Below are 12790 nucleotides of genomic sequence, written 5' to 3' on the forward strand. Positions count from 1 at the left end.
ATGCTGTTAGGATGCCTCTTCTCTGACTGGAGTGAACTGGCTTCCCTGATTATACCAGGAGAGAAGCATTGTGAAAGCTTTTTATGATCTTCCTAAAAAAGCTTTATATTAAAATAGTAGTTCTGTCTGAAGTCTGGTGCAGAGGTTGGATTCTGCCCTGATTCTGAACTATATGGATATTTCTGCATTAGGATTTCTTCTGTATTTTCTCCTTGCCAGGATGGAGAGGATTTAATTTAAACTCAGGCAGTGAAGATTTTAATGCAGAATTCTGACCTGGCAAAAAAGCAGTGGAGCAGACCCATGTGATGAGAGAAGAGGGTTACAAAGTCCTGCCTTCTATTAATGGATGAATTTAAACTTCCCAGCTATTTCCAGGTTTTACTGATAGGACTTCATCCTTTCCAGACCTGAGTTAAGTGGGCCAAATCTATCTCTGGTGGAGGCCCACTAAGACTGTGGTATTGCTGTTCTGTGACTGACATGCTGCAGAATCAGATTAGGCACCAATTTCTGCAGTGCCCAAGCCCATGAACTGTCATGCTGCCACCCAGACTTACAATCCCTGCTCTCTTCAATGTAGGACTCCATTTTACAAGGGTCCTACAAATCAGCAGTTTGGCTTTTGACTGAAATGAGCAGAACATAAGCTATTTTTCTCACCAAAATTGAGTTAATTTGTACAGTACATTCATTAGCTATAGCATAGCTGCATACAAAGTATTTAATTGGTCTTTGGGATGTAGGAAGCAAAACACTGCCCAGTTGGAATACAGCTTGAAAGACATTTTCCTGATTAGGAATATAACTGAATCATGGTTCATTAGCAGATTTCTATCTGGAAATGGAATCTGGAGAGGTAGTTTCTAAATTATGTGGTTTATATTAATGCTGTCTAGCCAAACAGACAGTCTGGCTGTATCTCTGTAAGTGTTATCACGATCTCTGACAGAACAAAGCTTGAGTAGGTATCTTAGTAATTACTCTGCAGAGAGAGAGCTGAGCTCTTTTGCTTTTTTCTGCCTACAATTTTCTATTGAAAATGGTATCATTTTACTTAATCTTTTCTACTGCAAAGTTGGATGGAGTTTTTGATCAGCTTTTCTATGACACTTTTTTCGAAAATGAACAGCTATATTCCATTTCTTTATTGTTCCAAACTGTTTTGAATCCTTTGACAGACAAATTTATTTCTCTTTCATTATGTCTCTCCTGTAGATTACTCCTTGTTACAGCTTTTGCCCTCTTCACCACAAGAACTGGACCTGTCCTTAGCCCTCTCTAAGAAATGGAGTGCAGGGGATACTCTACCCAATTATGTTTTCACAGGATTCAATCAGTCGAGCTATGCTGATTTCCACTAGCTGAGGTCTTGGATGACTATCTCTGAAATAAGCTGTCTCCTTGGTCAGAGAGATTTCAGGCATATTATTTTACATGGGTGGTTTTTCTCCAGTAAATGAGCCTTGCCTGTCTATCTTTGAAGTTTTAGTCTAAAGTGGATCATTTCCTGAACCATTCACTGTATTTTCAATGCTATTTCCATTTTTAAAAAACCCTGTAAGTCTTATCAGTCCATTAACATTTGCCTTGAAATTCCAGCTAAAGCTTAGGCCAGCATGCAATTTATGAGAGGAGCTGGAATTCTGTTGCTAGATTTGTTTCCTTATTTCTTTGCTCTTCCTTAATTCCCTTGAAACCTTTCCAGGGAGAGATTTCAGTACTGCAGGATGATAAATGAAGACTCCAGGATTCCCAAGCAGAAAGACAAAGGAGGGAGCAGTTCTGTTATGCAGTTTTGTGCTTGTGCTCTTTGCCTCTCTCACCTTCTGGCCAGAGAGTATTCAGTGTCTGTGGGTCCTGCCGAAAGGATGTAGGAGATATTTGGGATATAGTGTCCTTTTTTCCTGCTCTCAGTAGCACAGGGGTCTCCTCCCCTTGGTTTTTGCCTCCTGTTGCTGCTAGATTTTGGCTCAGGACTGGATTTTTTACTCACGTTAACAAACATGTGACAGCAAGTTCCCTTCAGTGTCTATATACAGCCTGTTCCTACTCAAGAAAAGCTAAATAAGTTGTACTTGGTTTTAACACTTTTGCCTGGGACTGCATGTTTAAAATGCTGGACAGGCTTGGCCTTGGGGCAGGTGGTGCAATGAAAAAAATGAACATTCAGCATCTTTCCAGGAGAATTTCTCCTACAGCACTGCTTATAATGAGAGCTTGCTACTCTGCTGGTTTATGCCAAGTGGAAAGGGAAATGTCAGACACTCCTGATTTAGTCTATATTGCCTTTTCACCTGTGAAGCTTATAGTATCATTCTTATTCAGCTTACTTCTCCACTTTGTGCAACCAAACTCAACTTGAAGCAATGAAATGTTTTAAATAGAAATCATTTCACTATCTACTTTTCTCCCTGAAGGTGCTGTTCAGCAGCACCAGAGACTGAACCAGCTCTGTTGGGAAGTTTGCAGTGGAACTCACCTGTGCTGGCTTAAGAACTCAAGTTCTGTTCCATAGCAATTTCTTACCAAAATCCTATTACTTCTCTGCTTAAACTTCATCATATTCATATCTGTCCTTTCTTTTCTTCCAAAAAATCCCAGAGGGTTTTAGAAGATGGAAATTTCACCATTAATGCGTTTCAGATCTCAGTTTAACTGACAAGCCATGCTTCTTAGCTCTCATCTAACTTACAGTGTTTAACTTGATAACTAAAAATAACAATCAACACTGACAGAATTTCCAAGGGTTGACAACCACCTGTGAGACTGGACCACTGAAGGCAAGCCCAAAGGCTACTGGATTCTGCAAGCTGCTCCCCAGCCAATGCTCTTTGACAAGGTTGCTATTGCTATTTTAACCTCTTTAAAAAAAAAAAAAGAAATTCAGTATACATGCTTTATGTTATTCCCAACAGAGCTAGCTCTCCTCCAAGGCATAACAGAAGAATGGGTTTTAATAGCAAAGCTGGGCTGCAGTCAAAAACGTTGCTAAAAAAATCAGCTACAGTTCTGATTAAAGTTGCTGCCCTGCGTACCAAGGGTTACAGTTATATGGAATTGAGTTTTCAAACAGCAGAAGGTGTTTTGCTTTTCCCACCCAATTAATTTTTTGAAGCCTTCCCCTTTGAGGTCTTTTTTTTTTTTTACTCAAAGATTTTGGTGAAAGTTAACTTCAAGTGGCATCAATGGAAATCCTGCATGAAGATCTCTTGGGGATTTACAGATCTTCACAAGCTCAGCCAAACATTTCCATAAATATTGCAAGGAGGTCGCAGCAGGTGAACTCGGCAGAACCTCAGAGAAAATTTCCACAGCAAAACTCTAGCAAACATAGCTCAAACTCTAGCAAACACAGCTCATGCCCAGCTCCTCATGTGCAGCATGGCCCAAGGTTGGGGGAAGGGGGGAGCTGGTCCCCTAAATCGCTGCCATTTTGCAGCAGACTCAGAGCAGTACAGACACCTGCAGCAGGGCCTGCAGTGTGGGGGGAGCAGGGAGCTCAGTGAGGGGCTCTGTCCTCTCCAGCTTGACATTGTTCCCATGGGAAGAAACATTATCTCAACTTTCACTGTCAGCTGTGTTCTCTAATGAATGACCTCTCTGAGAAATATTCATAATCAATCTGTGTCGCATCATTCTCGCTGTCAGCCTGCTCTTCTCATGCTGGGTTTCATTCCTTCAAGGGAGCAGGAAGGTAAACTGCAGTGTGAGGTGCAGCCTTGGCAAAATCACCAGAAGGAATTTAAGTGAAGATGGAAACAGGTCCCCAGGGTGTGTGATCCATCATCTCAGCAATTCCTGCTACTGGGCTTCACAATGCTGGATGCCAGCATCTTCCCATCACCTGCCTAACATTTACCATCCCTCTGAGTGGGAAGAAAAGCAAGAAATCTTCCCTATTGCAGCCAAAGTTCAAAGCCCAGCCTATTAGCTCACATCACTGTTCATTTCATTTTACATTAATATATAATATGGCTAATGCTTCTCTGTGGATTTCTCACATGCCAGAAGAAGCAAACACATCTTTAGTTAACTAAGAGGATGCAAACAGAGTCTCAGTAAATTAATATAGAGTAGCCCTGGCTTCACTGGTACTGCCTGAGCTTATCAGAGAGCCAAATACAAGACAACACCAGCAGCATTTCCCATCCCACGTTGTGAACAACAGAACATTAATTCAGACTTAATCCAGGTTTCCTACAAGAGTCAATTCTTAAGTTGTTGTTGATCTGCAATATGTGTGTCATTCTCACAGCCTCCTAACTCTTCCTAATTTCACTTACCTGGAAAGAAGCTGCATGGCGATCTTCTTCCTATGTTCTAATTAGTTTCTATCTCTCTTACAATTATTTTACCAAAGCTCAAATTCTCATTTAAAAAATTGTCATTCCTTTCATATGCTCAGTAATTTAATTAATAACTTTAAGACCATTTTTTTGTGCCCTGGCAGTTAATTTTACTGCTGTCACAACAAAAATACTGTTGGACAACTGCATCCTGTACAGACACTCCATTTTAAGGTGGCAATTCTCACTGTTGATGTTCTTCTGTTATCAGGAACTCAACAATCTCCTCTTCCCAAAGTTTAAAGGGATGCATTTAAACATTGGGGACAAATAGTGTATTATGTGAATGGTGGAGGTCAGACACAATTTAATTATAATGAGAATTACCCTGAAGTAGAGGGTCAGATTTTTGAACAATTATTATAACACTAAATATAGACTATAATTTGGGATACTAAAGGCCAACACAGTAAAGTGGGAAAACCACAGAAATCAGTGCTACTTGTCCATATTATATGGGGAAAATGCAGTGAATTTAAGAGGGTTAAAAATAAAGCACATTATCATAAGCAGGTTTCTATAAACTGGATTTCTGTAGGCAGCTGAAGAAAAAGCACTGTAGCCAAGAGTATATGTATGACTTTGGCTATCATTCAGTCTTCTAAACACTTGGAAAGACACCAGAGAGATCTGGCAGAGAGGCACAGGATTAATTTTATTTTTCTCCCTGACAAACCTCCATGTATGTATGATAAGATTTAAGGAATAAGATGTATAAATCCCAAGTGATTATTTAAGGATATCATTTAGCCTTGTAATTACTGTGGTCTCTTAACAGCTGTTATGTTTAATTGATTGCAACGCTCCAGGGCTGGAACGATTTATCTTGGAGCTCCATCTACTGATCCGAAGGCAGCATGACTTTGTTAGGAACCATCCATCCCACAGCTTTCAGATCTGAGCTCCGGTTCAAACCTGGCTAAATCCCTCTGTGAGGAGGGACAAATAAACCTCCCTGAGAGCTGCTGGGACGCACAGTAGGAATCAATCAAAACAGGTTTAATGTGAGCTCTCTTTACAAAGAACTAAATTGTTTCATCAAATAAGTTATACCAGAGTGTTACAGAGAGACTAAGGAAAATTAAACCTGTATGAACCATAACAAGGCGTTTGGAAATAGATATATCTGAAATTCCAAACACTGAACCATAACAAGGCATTTGGAAATAGGTGACATCTGAAATTCCAAACGGAAAGAACAAACACTTTGAAATTAACTGTATCGAGACAGAGCAGTGGCTACATGCTGAGATTTGCAAATAAATTTATCTTATTGTCTCTTTATTCTAGAGAAAGGATGCCTGAGATGTGACTTGAACCTCCCTGACGTGGCACCTTGCATTGATTAGAGAAGTTCTAATAAATTCATTTGATTGCAGCAAAATGCCCAAATAAAGCAAGGTGCCCAATTGAACTCAGTCTTCTGCCATCTTGAACACAGCTCCCAGTGTTAAGAGTGGCCCCAAAAGGAATATTTATCACAGCAGTAACAGTGAAGGGATGGACAGCAGCAACACTTGGCTCCATAGCCTGGGGTGCCCTGATCAGCTCTGACTTTTATGAGGAATCCACTGCAGGAAAATGCATGGAAATGTTCTGGCTGTGCTAGCACTGCACACAGCCTGCTGGCAACAGAGAGAAAAGGGGATGTGTGGGGTCAAAAATACTCCATTTTTTCAACAGAGAAACAATGCTACAGGCAAGTGCAGTTACACCTGACAGCAAAATGACCCAGCCAGGCATCAAGTGCACTAACCTCTGTCCAAGCTGGATTCTACTCAGAGGAATAACAATATTCAAAGAGAAAAATTAGGACAATAAAAGTCTTCTTTGGAGATTTGTTCATATAATAAAGCACAACAGAAATCTTTCTGTAGGCTTCTATTTCTATCCTGAGGTCTTTACTGGCCATTAATTAAAAATGTATTGTCTGCTTAGACAGACAAAGATCTTCTGGAGCTCAAGTAAATGATAAAGAAAATAGACTCCATATAATTAAAAAGAATTCTGAAATATGTTTAATTATGTATTTTATCCTCTCTGAAAAGCAATTTAAGTACGTTTCCTTTGCTATCAGTAATAACATTAATGAGACGATTTTCAGCTCTCTCAAGAACCCAGTAAACCAAGGGCCCCTGGGGCACAAGTTCTGTAGTCTGAAATCCAGGGTTGTGTACACAGACCTTGCATGCACAGAACAGCAGCTTCCTTTGGACATGGCTGCAATTCCTGAAGCAGTGCTTTCAACTCCATTCCCTCCAAATGTATTGTACATGTACAATTTTTTTATTATTATGCCTGATGCATTATAAACACTAAAAGCTCTGTTGATTTTACAGGTCACTGAGAATACAACCAACAACAGGACAAAGTTGTCACTGCAGCCTTTTCTTTCTCCTCACAAGTTTTGCTTTGGCTCTGTCCTTGCACTGAGAACACCCACCTAATCCATAATATTCTGCTAATTATTCCTTGCCAAGAACACTTTCATCCCTATGAAAATTCCACCTGCCACTGTGACAGAAACAAAGCATAAAAGCCTGGCATAAAGGAATAAAATCTAGCAGGAGCTGATAACATTTTCTTGACAGAACTGTCTAGTTTAGTTTGAATTTGTAGAAACAGCACTCTGCTGAGAAAGCATAAGCACCCACCTCCCCTGCAACCCATTCCATGGATTCTTTATCTAGGTCCACCCGCCACACAGAGAAATTTTTCTCAAGCTTTCAGAGAGTTCAAGCAGCAGCACATCAGCTCCTACCAGGGAGGGCCCTGGCCAGCAAAAAGGACCTGGCAATGCCAAGGATAAAGCTGCTGGTGCCAGACTCCTGAGCAGGGCTAGTGATGCCAAGGGCTGGTAGCCCTTGCTGCCCTCCTGCCCGTTCCCTTTCACCCTCAAAAGAATTTATAACCACAGCACAGAACAACTCTGCCAGGGCTAAGGAGGTTGAAGAAATCTCCTTGCCCAAGGTTGGGCTGAGGAGTTGAGGGCTTCAGGAGACTTATTTTCTGAGAGAATGTAATAACCACCCAGCTTTAGTCTGGTTCCCTCTCCCCCTCTCATTTTTGCCCCTGAGTTGTGGTAAAAGAGCCACCACAGCCATGTACTGTTGCCCAGGCACTACAAAAACAGCAGGCGCCATGACGGTGGCTGCAGCCAAGAACCCTCACAATGCCGGAAGAGCCAGAAGAAAGAAACACCTCAGTTAGAAAACTAACCTTTTCCTTGGCGGCTTCTTCCCCTGATGGCTGGGATCCTCTCAGCCTGGGCTTGCTCCTTGTGGGCACTGCTGCCCTGCACCATCTGCCAGGCTGGTGGCAGGGCTCCTCTCGCCGGGTCACCATGTTGTGCTTCCCCTGGCACAGCACCTCCTTGAAGGATGGGTTCATGCTTCTTTTGTGGAAGGAATGCAAGGCCCACTTTAGCTACTCCATATTTTGTGTCTATTTTTCTATTTCTTCCTCTCTTCCTGGGTGTTTTTCCCTTCCAGGTGTGCCACACACAGCCGCAGTAGCTCTGGGCTCCATTTTTCCCCTGAGGTGACCATGTTATTTTTTCGCACCTCAGCCCCTCCTGAGGCGCAGGGAGGGTCCTGCTGAGACACCTGGGCTGGCAGGTGTGCAGGGACCCCTGAGCAACCCCAACGTGCATAGGAGCAAGAAAACTGCCATAAAAATGTCCCTTGCCTTGCTCTGAGGTGCACACCAGCCCTGGAGCCAGAGAGGCTCAGCTGAAGGCCGTGAGGGGAGAGCGCTCTGCCCTCACACCTCTGAACACCAAAATGGCGGCCACGCTGCAGGGCGGGAAGGGGCCCGTGAGGGAGGTAAGGCAGAGCTTGCTGCTGCTGCAGTGCCATGTTCTTTACGTGGAACTCCTGCATTTGTTGGATCCAGGCTTCCATTGTGCAGACACAGAGAACAGTCAGTAGTGAGGGCACCCAGGCCTCAAAGCTGCAACATGAACTGCAGGAACTCTGCTTGCCCCTGCTGAGTTGGAGGGGCTGAATCTGAGGGGGTCAACCACCCTTGTGGTTCCCTTCCCAGCATTCTGACTAAAATTTCCACATAATCTGTGCACAACTTCCATGTTAACATAGAACCTTTTTTTCTTTTGGAAAATGCCTCAATTGAGGATGTTCCTTGTCTTTGCAGTCAAGTCACTCTGGTACATGAAAAGATTTAATAAAGCACCAAAGTTTAGGAAAAAAAATAATAGAGTATGTACTGAAACTCTCCTTTTAAGTCTTCTCAGAAATGATGCTTTTAGCAGTCATTATTTGTGCCTGACTGTACATGTATTACATGCCAACGCTGTCTGCCTGCACATGGACATCTGTGAGCCAGACTCTGCCCTGCTGGAAATGCACACTGGTATGATTCTTTCATCAGTTGTTTTGGTTTGGTTTTTTGTGGGTTTTTTTTTTTTTTTTTTTTGCTCTTGACAGTACTGGTACCAATTTAGTGCAATTTCATTAAATTTAGTAGAGCTTTTTTTTTGTTCTACTGAGAAGTAAGAGTGGACTCTTCTGTATTATGTCAGTCTAAAATGATCATACATAAGGTCAGATTTTGTCTTTAATAATTTTTGTTTTCAACAGTCTTTACTGAAAAGAGATAGATATCAACCAGTTTCTCATTTCTTCTGGTTTAACACTGCCTAAACTGCATATCCACAGCACAAGAACCGTTATACAATATTTCATTGCTGATTGCCAGCTAGACAGGGGATTTCCTTCTAGGTAACAAGTCTACTGTTTCCTTTTTTAGTTCATTTTTGGAAATCTTCTTATGAGCATAAAGAAATTTAAAATATAGATTCACTCCTCCTGCAGGTTCCCAAATAAATTTTCTTTTTTATTAGTCATCTACTGATTTAAATCAGGCTGAAAACCCTGAACATAATATCTCTCATGTTCACTTCATTCTGTAAATTCTGTAAATAGCCTCTATTTTTTTCTGCCCTCTTTCACTTTTTTTTCTCAGATGCACTTTTTCTTTCTAAATTATTTTAATTTACTCCATTTTCAGTCTGTCTTCCTTCACCACATACTTTGTTCTTCATCATTTTGTTCTCGTGCTTTTCCCCCTGTAAACCCCACTGTCATCATGGAAACCAGTGTAAAAGTGAGACACTTTGCTTCGTCATTTTTCATCTACAATTGCCCAGAGTTCAAACCAAGAAAATGAATAACTTTGAAACCTGTGTGTAGTTTTCTGCCAGGTATACAGTCTTGCAATTTCTCCTTATTTCCCTGTTATTAAGTAGAGAGTAAGTAAACTTTGTACATCTGTGAGGTTTTGTAATACCCAAAACATCTTATTCTGTCCTGTGAAGCTTGGAGGGAGGCAGTGCAGGCTCCTGAATTAAATATTCTGACAACAGAATGAATTCCTTAATCCTGCAAGTCATTTAATTGCAGTGTTTCCTGTTCAGTTCTGCCATTTGTATTTCACAAATCAAGTTATTTTCAGATGCATTTGTACTCTGAATAGTGCATGGTCTGATAGTAGTGACATTGCCACAGAACTATTATATGCATAACATACATGTATGTGTAACTGCTTCTTTCTTTTCACAGTAAAGTTTATATATCTAATTGGTTGTAAAAAAAACCCCACAAATCCTAAAACTATGGGGTTTTAATTTGTTTTGGCAAAGCCCTAATAATTCACATAGAACTGTAATTTATCAAAGGACCTTTATAATGAAAATAAATCCTAGTAAGAATTTCTTTGCCAGGGACTTTGCAATTAAAGATAAAACTATCTAAAAAAAAAGTAACATGTAAATGTAACATGTAAATGTAAATGTGGATACCGAAATGGAAATTATTATATGTGAAGTAAAAAAAAAAGAGCTTAAAGCACTGAAATTGGGAGGACAGGATAATCTCTGTCCCTAGGTTCTGAAAGAACTGGCACATTAAATTGCATGTCCAGCAGCAAGAATTTTTAATAAAGCTGCTGACTGGTAGCAGAGCACTGCTGAAAAGCAAACCCCTCACCAGGATTTTAGAAAGGGGAAAAATGTACAGCCAGAAAACATTAGAGTGACCTCAACAATATTCAAGAATTTAGGTTTTTCCTTTAAGAAAAACATCCATGTGAGTAGAAAAAAAAAATAGAAAATGGAACAAAATGCAAGCCAAGTTTACCAAAGGTGAAGCAGGTTGAGTGAATGTATCTCTGTTGATTAAAACCATTGGTTTAATCAGCAGAAAGTGATGCAGATAAGATCTATCTGCAAAGAGGCCTCTGCAAAGAAAGTTGTGAATAAAATGCTAAAGCAGGAAAAGCCCTTGGTTGTGCTAGAAGAGGAATTGTTTTCTCAGGGGAGGGTATTATTGTAATTCTTGAAAGATCAATACTGGAATCTGCCTTATTTAATATTTACAGTAATGACTGCCACCAAAAAGTATGCTAATGAAATTCTGTAGAAAGCAAACACTGAGAGATATTACTACCACAGAAGAGGATTAAAGGCTCAAACAGGAAAGAAATAGATATTGTGACAACTGGAATAACAGAAATGGAATGAAATTTAAAAGCATATAATATATGTATGAAAAACCAACAGCAGGAGCTCAGTACTTGGAAAGCAAACATGGAACAGATCCATTCATTGAACAGAGGCTACCTGTAAGTCACTGCTGTGAAGACATCTGTGGCAAAGGTGAACAAAATCTTAAAATATTTTAGGTTTTGTATTGCTCATAGATATATGAAAATATCAATACAACTGTACAAGGCATTCTCGAAATCTCACATCGAACATTAATTTTTATTCTATGTCTGAGGTGTCTGCTAGGTGGAAGTGTGCTGTAAAAATGGGAAAGCTTCTCTTACTGAGATAATGAACATAGGTAATCTTCTTTCCCCAGATTTATTATCAAGGCATTAAAAATCTATAATATTCACCAGTTCATCAGTTTTGAATCACAAGACTGCTGGATTGATCAATGTCATGATAATGTGGCCAATAAATCAACACTAAAATGTGTAATTTTGAGAGGATGGATACCTAATTATTTTCCTTTAAAGATCCACATTACTCTTTATTTACTACCTCAACACAAATATTCATGATAATCTCTACTTTTTACATCAAGCAAAACTCATTTAGATAAGATTTCCTACAGATAATGATGTTTTTATTTGCTTTTTAACAATTTGTTTCTAAAAGGGTAACACTTAACAAATAACACTTTCGAAAAGTGAAGATTAAGATCTGTGTACCAACTGAGACTTGTCTGAATTAAGAATGGACAGAAATATTTTATTTTAGTTATGATATCTTATTTATTAAAGAAAATTAATTCTTTTTCTTAACATGTACCTTTGTAAAAGACAGATATTGTGTCTCACTGGTGCATATATTACATCTACTCTTCTATCTCTGGTTAATAATTTAAACTACAGTACAGATTTGTACAGTACAGGCATGTATAGATTTTCTATTAAAGAACAGGAAACCTTTGGATGCCTGCCAGTAAATATTCTGTGAACATTTCTGCCAACTGCAAATAAGAGTCACTATCATTAACACTTCAAATTTAAGAATACAGTGTGCTCAAGAATACCAAACTTGTTTGGTTTTGTATGAGTTAGGAGGTAAAGAATGCTAAAATAAAATATAAATATTGTTAATATGCAATTTCAATAAACTTTATAGATACTTTATTCAGGAACACTCATCTTTATGTGAATGTATTAATTCACTTTATTACGTGTATTCATGTTAGTGCTTTCATTCCATTAAATATTGAAAGAGAAATCTTATATTAAATATGTGAGAAAGTTTACTATAATATTTAAAAACAGTGTGCTCCAGATCAACATTTTCAGATCCATTATGCAAGGAAAACAGGCATCATATGTTAAGGGAATCTAATAAACCTTTAGAGAACAGTCCTGTTGTGTGCAAACTGATTAGAGTGTGAAATCTGTGGGCTCAAACTGCCTTGAAGGAAACTCAACTTTGGGAATAAGGACATTTCTGGTGGTGGAGGCTGAGGATAGAGCTGGGACACTGTGCATGAAATCCACTCCCTGTCCCCGAGTTATTGCCCCGGCATGACAAAGCAGGCATACCACTCCTCCTGCCAGAAATGCACCTCCTGTCCTCAGCTTAAATGTGTGATTTTGATAAGACTTCCACCCTCCAATGTTTAATTTTAAATAAAAGTGTGTGTGTTCGTTGGTGCTGGTATTTTAAAGATGACAAGACACGTGTAGAAAGAGACAACTGCTGCTGTTCTGCCAAAGCTAGGGATCATAAGCAGGATCATTGCTCATCATCAACCATCAGGTACCATGACTTCCCACCTCTGCCGGCCTTGTATTTCCTGTTATTTCACACGTACAGGAGAGGTCTGAGACGTTCCTCTCACCTGTGCTCTGCATGGGTGAAAGCTGCATGATCTGCTTCCCTTCCCTTCCCT

General features: G+C 39.8%; 1 protein-coding gene across 1 annotated transcript in view; it reads left to right on the forward strand.

Moving 5' to 3' along the window:
• The first annotated feature begins 8131 nt into the window (after positions 1–8131).
• DMRTB1 (DMRT like family B with proline rich C-terminal 1) overlaps positions 8132–12790 on the forward strand; it is a 17224-nt gene continuing 12565 nt past the window's right edge. Inside the window, exons 1-2 of the mRNA XM_014307808.2 lie at positions 8132–8173; positions 8795–8799. Coding sequence (XP_014163283.1) covers positions 8132–8173; positions 8795–8799 — 47 coding nt within the window. The remainder of the gene's footprint in view (positions 8174–8794; positions 8800–12790) is intronic.

This window comes from Geospiza fortis, unplaced genomic scaffold, assembly GCF_000277835.1.
Source record: "Geospiza fortis unplaced genomic scaffold, GeoFor_1.0 scaffold396, whole genome shotgun sequence".
Classification (NCBI taxonomy): domain Eukaryota; kingdom Metazoa; phylum Chordata; class Aves; order Passeriformes; family Thraupidae; genus Geospiza; species Geospiza fortis.